Source organism: Podarcis erhardii, assembly GCF_964252035.2.
Source record: "Podarcis erhardii genome assembly, chromosome: 8".
In the NCBI taxonomy this organism is placed as follows: Eukaryota; Metazoa; Chordata; class Lepidosauria; order Squamata; family Lacertidae; genus Podarcis; species Podarcis erhardii.
This window is the reverse complement of record NC_138499.1, coordinates 64,975,453-64,993,352: the sequence shown is the minus strand read 5'-3', so window position 1 is coordinate 64,993,352 and position 17,900 is coordinate 64,975,453. Positions and strand designations below refer to the sequence as shown.

General features: G+C 41.0%; 2 protein-coding genes and 1 long non-coding RNA gene across 6 annotated transcripts in view; all 3 read right to left on the bottom strand.

The window, feature by feature from the left end:
* The window catches only part of BLOC1S5 (biogenesis of lysosomal organelles complex 1 subunit 5), a 31,503-nt gene extending 24,864 nt beyond the window's left edge, over positions 1-6,639 (bottom strand). For all 4 annotated transcript variants that reach the window (XR_014159133.1, XR_014159134.1, XM_081873172.1 and 1 more), the window contains exons 1-3: positions 6,378-6,639; positions 3,394-3,476; positions 1,006-1,135 (exon numbers count right to left, since the gene is read on the bottom strand). Coding sequence is in view for 2 of the 4 variants with exons in the window: in XM_081873172.1 (XP_081729298.1) it covers positions 1,006-1,135; positions 3,394-3,476; positions 6,378-6,624 (460 nt within the window). In the remaining 2 variants the exon portion in view is untranslated. The remainder of the gene's footprint in view (positions 1-1,005; positions 1,136-3,393; positions 3,477-6,377) is intronic.
* A 2,634-nt stretch (positions 6,640-9,273) lies between these two features.
* LOC309348524 lies at positions 9,274-11,255 on the bottom strand. Its single transcript, XR_014159448.1, has 2 exons — positions 11,049-11,255; positions 9,274-10,090 (listed from the first exon to the last, which is right to left on the bottom strand). It is a non-coding gene; the product is annotated as an uncharacterized lncRNA (long non-coding RNA).
* A 1,128-nt stretch (positions 11,256-12,383) lies between these two features.
* EEF1E1 (eukaryotic translation elongation factor 1 epsilon 1) lies at positions 12,384-17,319 on the bottom strand. Its single transcript, XM_081873186.1, has 4 exons — positions 17,163-17,319; positions 14,755-14,955; positions 13,698-13,793; positions 12,384-13,001 (listed from the first exon to the last, which is right to left on the bottom strand). The coding sequence occupies exons 1-4, from the start codon at positions 17,271-17,273 to the stop codon at positions 12,864-12,866; spliced, it is 546 nt and encodes a 181-aa protein (XP_081729312.1). The 5' UTR covers positions 17,274-17,319; the 3' UTR covers positions 12,384-12,863.
* Between the last annotated feature and the right edge of the window lie 581 nt (positions 17,320-17,900).

The window sequence follows — 17,900 nt, the reverse complement described above, 5'->3', positions numbered from 1 at the left end:
TAGCCAGGATGCCCTTGTCAGGATGCCTTTTGACATGACTGGGTAAGCTTTAAAAGCCACTGAGATTTTTGAATCAAGGTAGTCTAAATTCTGTGCCTACACATATTCTATTAATTTAAATATTCACTTATGTTGCATAACACTTTTTATGCTAGTCACTGAGACATTTGGATCTATGCAGGATGCTGAAAAAACTATGTAAAAATGTAATATTCGCAACCATTTTCTGCTTTAAACATGGCAACTTATAAATATATGGCTAAAGAGGACTAGAATTATCTCCCAAGTTTTGCTGCCTGTGTATATCTTCAGCCATCTTATCCTTGCAACTTCATACAGTGGTTTTTATTTTCCTACATTTATATCCTGTCTTCTTTCCATTATGGGACCCAGGGTGGCATACACATGGTTCCCAGGTGGTCACCCATCCAAACACTAACCAGACCCAGACTGCTTAACTTCAGTAAGGTAGTGTACCTTTCAAACATACCCTGGGAGATGTGTGTGTGTGTGTGTGTGTGTGTTGGATGGTTCCTTCCAGATCCCATCTTGCTGCCTTAGAGCCAAGCAGGCCTAACAATGATGCACCAAATTCATGCATCATTTGACATGCCCACCCATTGCTAGCCTTGCTCAGAATGGAATGTTGTTGTTGTTTTTACAGGAAATGGAAGTGTTAACAGCCATAACAAGGAGGGGGTAGGGAGGACAATTTGTAAAGTCAGAGACTTCTTTTCATGGTAGTATCTCCTACTGCTGAAAAGGCAAAGTGCTTTTAAAACTAAACAGCAGTTTCCCTCTACAATTAAAACATCAGGGAAAGCTCAGGATGAAAATACTCACATCTTTATCTCCTTTTGAATATGGCCCATAATGGTGTGAATAAAAGGGCCACCTGAGGGCTACTTTACATAAAGACTCCAACTTTATGTGGAGCTGTTTAGTGTCTAAGAATCCAAACACTTTGTAAAAGGCATAGAAGAAAACCAATAATTTCTAGCTTACATCTCCCGAGAGCTTCATTTAGGTTCCCTTGCATCATTTGTTCACACTTTGGCAGAGTTTGGTCATTTGTCTCAAAGCTTGTGTTCTTCAAGTTTTCAAGAACCCGCACTTCTCGGAAACCACGCTTTTCCTATTGAGAAAGTTAAAAAGGGGGCATTTCTATATATTCCACAAGGTTCATTTGCTGTTATTTAGATGCTATCTTGAAGTTAGTAAATGGACCTCCCCTTTAAAAATGTTTTTAAACAGTACAGAATATCTAGATCTTTCTCACTTAATGCTTCTAAATGTTTATGGAGCACAACCTCATTATTAACACATCTCATTTTTCAAAAATGAAAAAAATTAAAACGTTTTGCTTTTGCTCATTTCATCAACAATTCTTAACAGAAACCAACTGGAAGCTATCACTAAATTCAGGGTCCACATAAATCTCTGCTCTGGCCATTCAGCTTGAGGTTTTGCTGCCATCATGTGGAAAATATATTCAACATTTAAAAACAAAAAAACCCCCAAAGGTATCTATTTAATATGGGAAAATATAGGTTTGATTACATTATAGGTAATTTAAAAAAAAATGCTTTCATTTTTCAGACAGGCTATGAAAATCAAGAACTTAGTATTATTTTCTTGGGATAATTTTAAATGTTGCAGGTATGGGAAGGAGATTCCCCATGAATGCTCTCAAATGCCTATTTCTTTGCACCAGTTTCTCCTCCTTCCCTGCTGGCCTTTTCCTGCTACTGCTATCATTTGTTCCTTCATGAAAACATGGAGAGAGAGAGAAAACTAATGTGGTAGTTTCTTCTGTTAGAAACGGCAGCAGTGACAGTATTAAAGACAGTGGCAGGAGACAAGGAGAGGTGTGTTTTTCCATCTGGATGGATCTTAAAGGGCAGATAAACAGTAAGGCCAGAAGCCGTACAATCTGATCTTTTATTAAAAAGTAAAAAACAAAGAAAAATCGCACTAATAGTCTTTGCGGTTGTAAATGAAACTACAAGTTTTAGATGCTTTGATACACTGCCAAATTATGATTTTCATGCTTTGGTCCCCAAATGTCAACAGCTGGCATTTTCAACAGAGACAGAGTCATGAGCAATGCAAACATCCAAAAGCTGCAGATAATCTATTCCATACTTACTTGTCAAAAAAATGCACATGAAAGAAAGATAAGAGGGCAGAAAAAACAAGAAAATTTACAAGAAATAAAAAGGAAAGGAAAGGAATAAATTCCCCTTGAAAAAAGATAATGAAACAGGATATCAAGATGTTGCAAACACAATCTTCAATGATAATAAACCAGGAAATAGAGTGGAAAATTAAATATTTAAAGCAGAAACAATTTGAACAAGTCAGGGAAATTATTGGCTTGGAAAATAAAGAAGAAACAAGAAAAACCCTGCATTAATGGAATAAATGTAGGAGATAAGAGTTGTGGAAAATCTGAAAGAAATAAGAAATCTTCAATGGTATATTGGGCAATATATATTGGTAATAATATAGAAATGGATGGGAATATTTATGGAATGTGGATATAAAATTTACAGCAGGTTATAGTTTAAGAGAAAACTATATGAAATTGCTATATAGATGGTACCTAACACCTAGTAGATTGGCAGTAATGTATAAATCCAAATCGAATATGTGTTGGAGAAAGAGAAAGAAGGTACCTTTTTTCATATGTGGTGGTCTTGTAATAAGGTTAAAGCTTACTGAAAAAGATGTTTAAGATAACATTTATTTAAAAAAACAGAAGCTTTTCTTTCAGGAATTATATGATCAGAACTACCTAAACAGTATAGAAATTTATTTATGTATGCAACCATAGCTGCAAGAATGTTATTTGCCCAAAAATGGAAAAAGGAAGAGGTCCTGATGAGAGAGGAATGGATACAGAAGTTAAGGACTACACAGAAATGGCAAAACTTACTGGAAGAATAAGAAATCAAGATAACAATCTTTTTTAAAGGAATTGCAATGGTTTATTGAGCATTTATAAACAAATTGTAAACAGATTAAGACACTGGCAGGATTAATGTAAAAACCTGCAGTTTCAATATATATATGAGATATATACGAGAATATATAACAAAATATGTTGAGATAATTTGGAGCATGCAGGAAGATGGAAAGAAATGGAAAGAACCACAGAAAGAGGGGGAAGGAGTCGGGAGTATGAAATGTTAACAAGCTGATTGAATAATTGTTGTAATTTATAAAAATATTTACTTGTCAAAATGATGGGTTTATTATTTATAAAAAAGATTAACAGCCATTCATGAAACATTTCTCTGAAATCTGAAGATGACTGTACTTTAGAACTATCCCTCCCCCATTTACAAGGTAAATTATTTCAAAATATAGAATATAGAATATCAAACCTACTTCAAATTCTTTAATGAAATAACGAATTTCTCCTTGAATAACTGGTCTGTGATCCAAAAGTCTGGAATATATTTCTCCAACATCTATAAGAAAAGTAATGAGACATGTTCATGATAAATAAAACAAGTATGCATTATCAGGGACCTGCAAGAAATCATGGTGGTTCTTGCCTCTCCGATATTCTCTCTCTTCCAACCCCCAAACTCCATCTCCTCTTTTGGCAGGCCACTTCTTCCTTTCTATTGTACTTTATCTTTTTCACTCTTTTTCCATTAGCTACACGGAGGGAACAGCCTTCAGGATGATGCTGAAATAGTTTTGCTATACTTGCTGCCTTATAGTGAAATAATATTCATCATCACGGTCTGCCCCTAATATCAGTCCTGGATGATATATGGATATATCGCCCAGGCCTAGTTCCAAGTTTGAGTGCAGTAAAACAGCCAATGAATTACAGTGGTACCTAGGGTTACATACACTTCAGGTTACAGACTCCGCTAACCCAGAAATAGTACCTCGGGTTAAGAACTTTGCTTCAGGATGAAAGCAGAAATCGTGCAGCAGGGGCGCAGCAGCTGCAGCAGCAGGAGGCCCCATTAGCTAAAGTGGTGCTTCAGGTTAAGAACGGACATTTGGAACGAATTAAGTACTTAACCCGAGGTACCACTGTATACGAAGCCTGGGCTGGATCACCCTTAAAATGCCTTCCCCTTGGCTAACAGAGGAGGCAGCCAAACATGTAAAGGGCCTTTTAACTATGAAAGGATAGGCACATAACTTGGCAACATTAAGTTACACTATCTAAATACTACGTACTTTGCTTCCTAAAGAAAAAAAAAAAAAGACAATTAGAACTGTGGACAGAATGATATTTAACAGAAATAACTGAGCTTTTTAAAGCTTGTACACAGAGATTAATGAATTTTTTTCTAATGTTTTATAAAATAGTTGGAGCAGCACATTTTTAAAGAAATAAAAGAGGCCTAACTAACTTATTCAACTCATTGGGGTTTTTATGCTCAGTCTGCACCCTTTCCATCGTTGACATTGTCAAGCCTCTCAACATTTGCCACCACTCGCCAAGCTGAAAGGTCTTGCAGTTCAATCATAATTTTTGAGATTTAAAAAACGTGATCTATGTAGAATTAGTTGTACCTAAACACATGTATAACCTAGCATAGGACTGGATTGTTAGGAATTTTTCAGAGCAATTAGAGGATCCCAGCGCTAATCTCTAAGCAATTTCCAAAGATCTGAAATCAGGCGTGTACCAAGGAGTGACAATTTTTGTGGACTTTTATATGCAAAATCTTAAGGAAATATTTGCAGGGAATACTGTACCCAAACATTGTTCTGACTATGGCTGAATCCACATTACAGCCCCTTGTTTGCAAGGCAGCACTATACTAATCCTACCCCCACCACTCAATTGCTGCTCAAGCAGCACACTGTATAGAATACCATGCCAAAAATCGAGTCTGTATTACACAGCACTGGGAAGCACAGTAAAAAGTGGAATGATCTACATGGCATTTGAAAGGTATCCCACCTGTCTTAAGTTTCATTCCCTTTCCTTTGCCACCTCCAGGAATGACCTCTGGGAGGAGCGCAGAGGGAAGAAATGTTGTGGTGCATCTGCAGCAACACAACCAAACGCCTTCATCTGCCCATCCTTTTCTTGGGAGGAATCCTATTCAGAATAAGGGAATTTCCCTTAAAAAAAGGGAAACGTTGACAGCTATGCATCTGCCCCAGATGCAACAAAGCATTTCTTTCTCAACCTTAGTGCTGCAACCTTCCAACAGTTTGACTTCCTCCCAAAGCTGCACTCCTCTATTGTCTCCTGAGGCAGACAGATGCCAACAAAATTAACAATAAAACCCATATTTATCCGGGCAAGGGGCGTTGCCAATTTTTGTCCTCGCTCAGAGCGCTATATTACCAAAGTATGCCCTGTTCTCAGGCCAGTGAGCTGTTCCAGGTCTGGCTTTGCAGCAAGGCCTTCCAAATCCTCCTCAGAGTCAAACACTTGCAACTTTTAAACGTTTTAAGAAAATGGAATAACTTGCAGTACAAATACCGCTGGATACTCAAAAGGAAGTTCAGTGGGACTTACTCTCAGGCATAGTATTGCAGCCTAAGAACGAGGCACAATGGTTGGCTATTGCTGTTGTTAGGTGCTTGACACTGTTAGAACTAGCAGAATTTAGAAAATACATGGCCATGACTTGCTAGTTATTCTTAAAAGTCAGGCAGAGGAATCTCTGCTGGCTTGCCAGCATGTATGTTGGCCTGTTTTGTTTTATTTGTTTTATCATTCGCTCCACCCACCCTCGGAATGTGGCCCTTGGAAAACTGTCCACGTTAAAATCTCCTCTCAGGCTGAATGAGATTCCCATCCCTGGTATATCACTCTTATTTTATACTCAACTTTTGGTAACCTTTTCAAAAAGGGTGGGCAGCAGCCCATTTAAAAGTATATCCTCTCAATGATTATGTGGAAGAGAGCAGATAAGGAATTTCTTATGAATATGCTCTTATTTGTTTCCATTGTTCATACTAACAGAGTAGATCTCCTCTTCAAATAAAGCTCTTCCTTCCACAGAATTTTTTCACAGTGAGATGCATAACTTACCTAGGATCCAAATGATCAAATGTTATGCAAGTTAAACAGCCATGACCATTTTTTTGGAGTCTGCAATCCTATTTACACACTTCTTTAAAAAGCACCGCCGAACTCGGTTTCACGTGTTCCTCACGAGTTATCCAATTTCCCCAGCTCTAGCGCCCCTTTCCATTCCGGGCACGTTTGTAAGTTTTACCTTTGCAACAGCCGCCTAAACTAGAGAAGCCCATTCAAACAGGACCCGTTCACGCATGCGCTCCAGGGGGCGCCTTTCCAACTTGAGAACCTATGCCGCGCATGCGCACCACCCGCGTTTGTTATTCTCTCACTGAGGGTTAAAAATCCGAGCCCTTCTTACCCTTTAATATAGGATGTGAGGACGACACCCCCAGCGAGCCTCGCTTCTTACTAGCGCCGCCGGACAGGGGCGGCTCTCCAGTTTTACTTGGGCTGAGGGTCACGGGACCCCCACCGTTCATTTCGTTCCTTACTGCCAGCAACCGCCGCGGAGGGGCTGACTTTGGGCTCAATGCTTGGACAGCGCATGCGCAGCTGCCATAGTGTGCGCGAGAGCAGGGCGGGGAAGCCTTGCGAGTACGGCGCATGCGTAAGGAGCGCGCTTTCGTTTTACGGGGAAGTTCGCCGCCCGAGTGCGGGAGGGGGGGGAGGGGAGTCGGTCGCTGTGACGTCACCCAAGCCTATATGCTCGTTCAGTGCTGTCATGATGGTTAGTGTTAAAGAGTTAAAAAGAAACCAGCCTCCAGCTGGGATAAAATAGCTAGATCCCTTTGTGTTTGTGTGTGAGCGTGTTATTTTTTTACTTTTACATTCTTGTACTAGTTTATCTCCCCCCCCCCCCGACTTTTTATGTAAAAATGCTGTTTTTAATTTGGAGGGGCGGCATTTTTCTTTTTTTAAAATGCAAGTTTTCTAACTGTTCGGATGCCTGACAGTGCAATCCTAACCCTGTCTACTCAGAAGTAAGTCGCACTGACTTCAATGCGATTTACCCCCTGGTAAGCGTTAGGATTAGGGATGCGGGTGGCGCTGTGGGTTAAACCACAGAGCCTAGGGCTTGCTGATCAGAAGGTCGGCGGTTCGAATCCCCGCAACGGGGAGAGCTCCCGTGGCTCGGTCCCTGCTCCTGCCAACCTAGCAGTTCGAAAGCACGTCAAAGTGCAAGTAGATAAATAGGTACCGCTCCAGTCGGAAAGTAAAAGGCATTTCCGTGCGCAGCTCTGGTTCGCCAGAAGCGGCTTAGTCATGCTGGCCACATGACCCAGAAGCGGAATGCCGGCTCCCTCGGCCAATAAAGCGAGATGAGCGCTGCAACCCCAACATCGGTCACAACTGGTCAGGGGTCCCTTTACCTTTACCTTTAAGTCTTAGGATTGCTGCCTTTGTTGATGGGTGATAGTGCACCTGGCTTGTTTTTGTATTTTAAATTTTTACTGTTTTTTTAAAAAAGTGGCTTGAAAGCCTTTTAAGAGGGTTTTAAACTCAATCCACATTGAATGCCCATTTACAATGTGCAACTTCTCCCAGAGAACCCTGGGAACTGTAGTTTATTAGGAGTACTGGAAATTGTAGGTCTGTGAGGGGAAAACTATAGGGTTCTAGAATGATTTGTGGTAACTCATGTGCTTTAAATGTGCTCTGAGTGCCCTTTGAATGTATGGTGTGAATCTGCCCTTGACAGATGGTAAAAACATGTCATAAAATAAAAAGCACTGTTGATTGTTTTGATTGTCGCTCAAAACATTTAAGGTGTAGACTGATTGCCTATCCACCTCCTTCTCCATCTTTCCTCAGGCACACCAGGACACCAGAACCATAAAGAGAGAGCATCAAGAACAGCTGTAGAAAAAGCCAAATACTGTACAGTTATACCTCGGGTTAGACACATCAGGTTGTGTGTTTTCAGGTTGCGCACCGTGCCGAACCCGGAAGTATCAGAACGGGTTACTTTTGGGTTTCGGCGCATGCGCAGACGTGCTGAATCGCAACCTGCGCGTGCGCAGACGTGGCACTGGGGGTTACGAATGTGCCTCCCACATGGATCACGTTGGCAACCCGAGCGTCCACTGTAAACACAAACACCAATATTGCACAAACTTCCCTTTCACCTAACCCAAAGAGCTGTACAGAGGAAGAACGGTTTATGTAGATAGCATCTCTTTAGGTTGTGGGTAGTGAAATTCTGATGGTGAGGGCAGTGCAGTAGGAAGCAAGAAAATTTGGTGCTGGTGTTGTCTTGGACACTTGCATGGACTGCACAGAAGGCTCCTGTAAGCTGTATTATACCCATGTTTTTCCCTCCAAGGTGTAAAGGCAGCTGACAGAAAGGTACACTAGAGTCAGCTGTGAAGTGATTTATAATAATAATAAATAATTTATTATTTATACCCCGCCCATCTGGCTGAGTTTTCCCAGCCACTCTGGGCGGCTCCCAATCAAGTGTTAAAAACAGTACAGCGTTAAATATTAAAAAACAGGCATTGGAGGGGAGTGGTAGGCAGGTGGCATTTGCTACTTGCCCACAACTACAGCTATTCTGTAGTGTGCTTTTGTCGCAGCACTATCCACTGGTTATTCATAATGTTGTTGATCATTTGACTCCCCCTCCCCCAATAATATAGTGTCAATAATTTTCTAGGTGTTGCTTTGAGAATTTCCTTCCTATCTGCTCCAATCACCAAATAAGATTTTAGCACCAGTTTATATCCAAAGACAGGACTTTCACCTTGCAACCAATTGTCAGATGTCGAGGTGTCTCATATCTGCTTCCCTACCCCTTGCACAGAGATAATTTTCCTATAGGAAAGCGCACATATGTTTCTGATAACGAAACAGCTATTTCGGCACAAGTGTATGCCTCCTGCAGTCATACAGCAAAACATGCAGGCTACATTTCATACATGATGGTCTAAATGCCTTGTTCTATAGAGATATTTCTATGCAGTGGGGGAAAATGCAATGTATGAATTACAGAACTGAACTTAATGGCAGCCAGTTTTGTAACAGGTGGCCTTCAAAGCCACAAATTTTGCTTTCATAAAATAGGGTCTGGTGCACAGGTGCACAATTCAGGTTGTTGCTTTTTTGCATTGTATGCTCACATAATTTTGTCACAGTTTAGTCACTGAAGCGGTTTTTTTTTCTTTCTAATGGAAAGGAAAGCAGGCAGTAGTTATAAAAAGGCAGCGTTTGCAGATCCTGTACCTGCCAGTTCATACGATAGAGTCATCAAGTCATAAAGCTCTGGGAATATTTATGGCTCTGAGCATGAAAATCAACATATGTAGTCATCATATAGAGTTTTGGGGAAGATTTACTAAACAAATTGTGTCACTTTTGCCTTGCTAGGGAACCCACTTTCTCTTTTAGGGATCATCTTGCCATTTATGATTAGTGTTAGCGGCTTTCTGGATTGTAAAATCTTCGGATTAACATGCCGAGTCCTGTCATTTTTCCCACAGGCTGTCTAGCAATGATAATCCACTAAAGGATTGTTTCATCCAAGTGGCGGTGTTTGAGTCAAATGCTGGCAACAGGCAGGGAAACCCAAACCTGTTGAGGCAGACTTCTCACGACACACAAAGATTTGGAATGACAGCCTTTAAGAGAGGGCTGGGGGGGGGGTGAGCAGAAAAGGAGACATACATTGCGTGAGCAGAATAAGTCCATGGGCAGCATCTGTGATGGAAGACTGAGACCGTGGTCGTGATTGTTGGAAGTTTGTGGGCTGTGATGATGATCCTGGTCAAAGCAGGCCTGGGGCTGCACTCTTTGGAGTAGTTGCCTTGTCAGATTAGTCATACGGTTACCATATTTGATGCTCAACCTGGACAGACAGGCCTGCCAGGCAGAAACTGCTCAGGCAGATGATGTTAGGGGGAGCACAAAAATTATCCACTGCAAGACTAAGAAGACAGATGACACCCAGCAGGAACAGCAAGCCAAATCCACGGAATCCACAATACAGCTGGCTGGCCCTAGGCTACCTGCCTCTTTGAAGTGGAATAGACATCACCGACGAGCTGTCACGTTAGATCATGAGACTGGAAAAAGCTGAAAGAGATTTAGTTCATCCAATAAAATGGAAAGTTTAATGGCTCCATATCTTCCTAAAGGGGGCCAAGGTAACACAGGAATGGAAAAGGGGGAATCCTTAAGATGCAACCACAATAAAAAATTACCAACCTCCCCCCTTTTTTATGGGGAGTGAAGGATGAGCCAGGCTCTCTTCAGCAGCAGCTGAAATGATTGCAGTCACTACCCATACTGCAAATAAAAGTTACGCCTCCAGAAACGCTAGGCAAAGCAGTAACAAGCAATCACTACAAAATCAAGCTCCCTCTCCAATCTTTTAACTTCTTTCTACATTACTCTAAAGCTTGGGGGCTATAGCTAATGATATAAATCCACCACATGACACGGAATGCTAGAATGCGAAGGTTGTGTACGTGAGAGTGCGTGCAAGAATCTGTATATTCACAAAGCATACGAATATACAACAGGGGTACTTACTTATAAATGCTTTGTGATAAAGATTTGACCCGATTTATTTGAAAGTGAAAGGACATAATTTCATTTCACTACATCAGAAGTATAGCACTATGGTCCCCAATGCACAGGAAAGTGTTTAAAGTGTAGGGAGGATATATGAAATGGAGTGTTCTGATAATGGAGAACAGCAGGCTTGTCTAATTATGGATGCCGAGAAGAAATATTGCTCTCCAAAGGGCAAAACTTAAAAAGCCACCAATCTATTAAACTGCCACATTTCTACAAGTTTTAGATTGATGGTTAAAAGTCCATAGAAACAGGGGAGGCAGTTTTTCTTTTATTTTTTAAAATGTAAATGAGAAAGGATTGAATATGTATTTAATTCTATGACAAAAAAGAAGAAGATAAAAAGTGAAATATGGCCAGTCCAGAGTAAGGACGGTTTAAAGCAGGATAATAGATCCCTATAAATTTAATGGAAACTATCACTAGAAAAGATAAGAGATAGCAGCTGTCCTACCTGCAGGCAAAAACCTTTTAAAACTTTTCTACCGAATCTTTTGTTTTCTGACAACTTAACTCCTATGAGTGATGGTATAGGGCAAAGTTGTATCCGTACTGCTTAAATCAAAGAAATAGTATTATCTTACTAATGGTAATAGTAGCTAACCTGTTTTGAGACTGCATGGCTATAAATGCATATTTAAGTTTATTATATTTCCTCCCCCCCAACCACCTTTTCCCCCCAAGGAGCTCAAGATGGTCACATAGTTCTCTCCCTCATTTAATCTCCAGAACAACTCTGAGAGTTAGGTTAGGCTGAAAGGCAGTGATCTACCCAACAGTATGTAAATATATAAATGGTACTTTCATGGGACACCTCGAGATCACTCTTTGAATTTCGTACTTTTCCATGGCACTGCCATATCCCTTGCTGTGCATAGCAAGATTCTTTTTCTTCTGCCACTTTAAAACAAAGCGTTTCATACCAGACAGAACCAAGACACATTGCCACATGTCTGAACCCATTACAAGGTGTGGGAAATCACCTGACAAATCATTTCATCCCGGTGTACATAGTGTAAAGATAAAATTAAGGAGGAGTAAATAAATACATTTCTCATCAAACGTGAACAGTGATTTAAAGCCCCAGGTTAGGTTAATGCTCTTCATTCTATCCAACTATGGGGGGTGGGTGCTCTCTCATAAAAGCAAAGCAGAATATTTGTTGTTACTTAAAATGGGGCTGGCCAGTGCAATTCTTCTAAATAAAATAATAATAGCAGCTAAGAAAGGGATAAAGTGGCGGGTCTCACGCTATCTACTATATGATGATGGACACTATGTATGTAGCAGCTTCCGCAAAATGATACAGTTGGCCTCCACTTGTTAGAATGGCAGGAGATAAAGTCTGTTCCATTCATGCAGTTCGATGCAACCCACTGTGTATATTACCCTTCTTGAGGAGGTCAGGAATGATACACATGGAGTTTCTGGGTACCAGTCAGGTTACCAACAGAGATGTGTTTATTAACAAATGCCTGCAAACCATTCTGCAGGTCAACAATTCCTAAATGTTCTGTAATATGTAAACACCAGCTCCTCTTACTGAACACGGAATGTGCCTAAACTAGAGAGAGGACCACCTGGTTGTTGCTGCCTGAAAATAATAAGGCACAAAAGGCAGGAGCCTGAAAATAGCAGAAAATATAATGAAGAAGTTTCTGTGGAACTAAGATAGTATGAGTTTTGTTTTTAAATGATTAGTTCCTTATTCCATTCACCCTTGATACTTTAATATTTTGTATCAATTTCTATCTTCCCCCAACCCCTAGAAATAAATAATAAAAACAAGGGCTTTTAAAATAATTTATCACATAAATATGATTTGCTACCAATACATTTGGCTTCTGCTTCAAAATTATTGGCACAATATATTTTTTCATAGTTAACTTTTTACAAAACAAGTGTAAACATTCATAGGAGAAAAATACAAGGGAGTACTATGCATGATACAATTCAGACCAATAGCACAGCTGACATATTGCAGTAAAAGTTCTATACGTTTCCATACGATAAAAGCTAAGTTCCTATGTATCTGTATGGTTAAAATAAATGTTCTACTTTAAGAAGCTTGATTCACATTTCACTTGTTGAAATTTGCCAAAACAACTGTTTTAATGAAGTCCGTATTTCTAGACAGCTACTCAATGCAACTTTATTACTTTAGGCACCAACTGTTCAGCTTCACATATGGAAATGGCAGAAACCAAGGCTTGCACATTAGTCGTTCTAAAGGACGTTTTTCACTTCCTAGGAAATCCTAACACAGCACTTAATGTGTATTATAGAGTCTGTTCTTGATGAAGACTATGCTAGACAGATGTTGCCGGATACCTGGATAATGCTGAATATGATTAAACCAACGTGAGACGTTAAGGTATTTCTCCTTCTCCTGCACTGTAAGGTCGGCCTAAATAATGGAAGAAAAAGTAAGTTTCACATATTATGATTAACAGCAATATATAGTGTCCATTAACCTGTTAAATCAGGTCTCAAAATTTGAATTGTGGAAGTATGGCCCATTCATTTGATTTCATACTAAATAAGATTCTTCACTAGTTTATCACCATGATCCAATCCTCTGTCTTATGCAACAACAAAAAACCATGAGTTCTTTTATTGTTCTGGTTTCATCTGTTCTGCTATCACATAAACTTTGCCACCCCCAGTATTAAAATAATACAATTCATTCTGTGCTTATTGTTCTATTTGCTATGTGAACTGATGCAATGGCTGCATGATATGGAAACAGCATTTTCAAAGGTTAAGGGGGGCGTGAGTAAACTTCCAGATGGATGACCTTGGACTGGTCCTTTGCCCCCATTCCACCCTGCATTATTAGAGATGGAGGGAAGAACCCCAATTCGTTGCTTTCATGCTCTTTGCTTTCATGCTCCAGATGTATAGGATACAGATAACCTTGATATTATGGAAATATAGTCAGGAAAACACCAAACGTTTTTCTATTCTACACTAACATAATGGAAAAACCCTTGAAACGTTATGACCCTTTTCTTTTGAAGTTACTATTGACAGAGGAACGGAAATCAAATTTTGAAAAAAGTAAGGCATCTCCCAACCAAATCTGTAACAAGCTTGTACTCACTATGATGTGGTGCAGTCCATAGTACAGTAAAATATCTGCTAAAGTAAAATTGTGTCCTGTAATATAGACTTTGTCTTCAAGGTATGAATTCAGGTCCTAGAAAGAAACAAAATGAATGCACTTCAGAAAAAAAGAAATACTTAAAGTACACTCTTCCACATACTGTCACCACGACTGATAGGCTTATATGTATGCACAATTACTACAGAGTAATTGAATATGTAGTCTGAGCAAGTCTCCCAATTCCTCAACCAGTTCTTCCACTCTGCTCAGTGCTGACTCAGGGTGCTAAAGCAGATAGGGACTGAAAATACAGAGTGAAAATTGTTGTTCCATTCCTCTCCCAACAGTTCCTTATAATATATAGGCATAATGTATCCTTACTCAGAATAGTTGCTGTGAACTAAGGATGGAAGAAAAGTAGTGGAGGATGATCCACAAGGGCTAATGGGGCACTGCCTCACCAAGTTCAGACTGCTCTTAACCAGTCCCCACCTGCCTCCTTCCTTCTTTACAATGAGTTCAGGGGGTGGCCTTGGCTGTCAGCTTCCTTCTCAAGTCTCAGCGCTACCTTTGCAGAATTCAGCAAAGAGGAGGATGGGGACACAACCAGAACTAGTAGACTCCGGCTGCTATTGACTCTGGCCCTACCTATTGTTGGTCTGTCTCCTGGTTCCAATGGGCAGCCTCCACTGGTTACCAGTGAATGACAGCTCTTTTCAAGAGGACAGTCACACAATCCAATAACTAAGAATTAGAACAATTGTAAAATCAGACTGAAAATTTGGTACTAAGTACAGAGCATTGTGCAGCCGAAGCTGCACACATTTAAATCCCATTGATTTCAATGGGATAGTCAACTACAATGAATACCTTAAGAGATATTATATATGAACTGCCACTGGTTAAATTCAGTTCATATTGCAAAAAACAAACAAACAAAAAAACCACAGCTAATTTCAGTGGGTCTACTCTGAGTAAAACTTAATTGGAAACAACCCAGCAATTATGTTACCTTGAGATCCAAACTTTCAGTGTGAGAAACTGTTACTCTTACCTTCAAAATTAGTCGAATATCTTCTTTACTGGACTGTTTATCTACTTGCGTTACTCTGTATTCTAACCACTGCTGAACTATTGCTTTCTCTTCTGTGGTGCTCCCAAGCAGCTGTTCCTTCTTTGCTTGTTTGACTAGATGGATGGCTATAGTTGTCAGTCCTGTCAGACTGGGGCCATTGTTCATCTGTAGTACAGGAGTCTAAGAGAAGGAATTCAAGCCAATTCAGTTATTTGGATGTAGAACAATATTTGAACTTCTGCTGCAAGGCATCTTGTCAAACTCCATTTTATAAAAGAAAAGCTACCTTGTGTGAAATAAAAATCCAACTAAATTTCTTGGAAATCAATCCCATTTAATAAATAAATTAAGACTAGACTCAAGTGATTACAGGAAGAAATGCAGTTTTATAACCCTCTACACATGGTTTTTTTAAATCATTTTGAGCAGAACACACCCACACAAAGCTGAAAAACTGAACGGAGAAATAACACCAAGGGGCCCAAAGCCTTGCTTCATAATATTTCAAATACAAGTGGGTCCAATATGGAGTATTTCAGCTGTTGATTTCCTACAAAATAAGTAATGGGGAACCAGGAAGAGCCTTTTTGGTAGCGGCACCTGCCCTGTGGAACGCCCTCCCATCAGATGTCAAGGAAATAAACAACTATAGAAGACACCTGAAGGCAGCCCTGTTTAGGGAAGTTTTTAATGTTTGTTGTTTTATCGTGTTTTTAATATTCTGTTGTGAGCCACCCAGAGTGGCAGATGGGCAGGGTATAAATAATAAAATTATTATTGTTATTTGTTATTATTTTAGGAGCATCCATGGGTTATCAGCAAGAACCACATTCAAGTTCATATACATCCAGCACCACCACCTGGTTAAGGGTTGCCCAGAAAGAACCATTTCAGTATGCACATGAAAGTTTGAAATAATCTACTAAAAACAACCTAACATATTTTGGAGAAGGGTTCACAAAAGACCACATTTTCTCCAATATAAGAGTGTTCCGACATTTAAAACACCACTCCTCCCCCCATGGAATTGTTAACTGCAGTACTCAGATCTGATGAATGTGTATCAAATGGTGCACACCCATTCACTCCCTTTTCCAAAGAAGCCAACCTGGAGAAAAGCAATCCACAGACATAGCCCAAAACCAATGTTTCATTTCCAAAGTTGTAACATCAGAAGCTGAGACACTTTCTTAAGGCCTAGCCATACAACAGAAACATATGTTGTTGTTTCTTATGCCCCAGTGAAGAGAAGGAAGCAGTTAAGAAAAAGATGCATGAGAAGTCATCCATTGGTGCTCATGTATAGATTTAAGATCATGTAGATTAGTTTTTATTTAAAATGAATGGCAACGGGAGAGCGGGCAGAGCCTCTGACAACATTTCCAGCGCAACCTCATGCACGTCCGGGCAGAAAGCAAGTCCCATCACGCTCAGTTGGGTGGGTGCAAATCGCAGCCCCAAAATAAACTGCTAATAACCAGCGCCTGTGTTATCATGAGACTAACTAGGGCGCAGCCCCCAGAGGGACCTTAGAGGCTCACAGATTATTCAAAAGGATTTGTGTGCCTTAGCGTTTTCTTTTGCATTTGAGAAAGGCAATCAAATAGTCGGGTTAACTTTGCAGAACAGGCAAAGCTGACAGGAAAAATCCGAAACCAGCATGATCAAGTATTCCCAAAAGGACTGGAGTAAATTTATACGAGATCTGAAAGATTATTGTAAGCAATTAACATCATCAGTAGGATTGCCTGAAGACTTTTAATGAGAATTTTTATACCTTTCTATATTTATTTAAAATTTGAGCCATTTTGTAATGAGTGTAATTAGAATAGGAAAACGTGCAAATTACAATGATATAAAGGTTAATTTTGAAAGCCATGAGCCGGGAGGGAAGGAAGTCGATAGGATCTAAAGAGCCAGGGAGGTAAAGTGGATAAGAATGATGTGAATTTATATTATTAAATGGAAAATAAATAAAAATTATATATGTGTGTGTGTGTGTGTGTGTGTGTATGTGTATATATATATATATATAGTCGGATTACTTATTCTTGCTAATTTAGCAGTTTCAAGCGCTGTACTTTTCGGGTCTCCCTCCCCCCCCCCCGAGACACCTACGAAGTTAGCAATTATTTTGTGCATGCAGTTAGCTTTGCCTAGAGAGCTGCAAAACATCCTGGCACCGGCCCGGTTCATAGTACCATCTGTCAGAGGGGGCTGGACTAGATGAGCTTTGGGGATCCCCCTTCCAAGCCAGTTCTGAGGAGAACCTCCATTCAAACGCGCCTCGGTCGGTCTGCCTGGCGAAGGCAGCCAGCTCCTCCCTCCCTCCCTCCCTCAACCGCCAGCCCCCTTTTCCCTCCCCGGCACCCGCAGTCCCTCTTCACCTTCCGCTCTCCTTGCCCGCTGTACTTGTTCCCCTTCTTCAAGCCCAGGGACTTCTCCAGCAGGCTCAGCTCCTCGGCGGCCGGGCCAGGCCCCACGACGGCGGCCGCCATCTTTCGGCGAAAGGGAAGAAGAAGGGGGTGGGGCGCTCTCAGCCGAGCGGCCTGCGCCGCGATTGGGGGGAGGCTCGTTTAGTCCCGCCCCTCGCGAGGCGGGACTCTCTCCCCGGCCGAATCGGAGAAGACGCCGGGGAAGGACTGACGTGGGCAAGGTGGCGGGCGCGTTGGCGCGCATGCGCGGGAGGGCGCACGCGCGCGCGCGCGCCCCTTGATAGCCCAGCCTGCTTGGCCGCCCAAGAGGATGCTGCCGGTTTAAAGCGGTATCCATCGCAGTCCCGTGTGCTGGGGCAGCAAACGCAGCGTGCACCTCTCCAGCGAGAGGCTGCCAGATATCTGGGAGGAGCTGCACGAAGGAACTGGATCATGCCATAAGACCTTTCTCCTCCTCGTCCTCAGAAGATTGCTTGTTTGTTTTCGTTTTTAAAATTGCACACATTTACAGTATAGGCATGGATTTACGTTCCCAGTCAGTGAGCAGACTGTCCCAATCTTCTCTTTCACTGACATTCTGTTTCATATTCTTTGGATTGCTGCATCCCCAAATAAATTTCCACCCCTTCCTCTCCATAGCTGTCAACTTTCAGATTTGAAAATAAGAGATCAGCAGCCTCGAAAATAAGG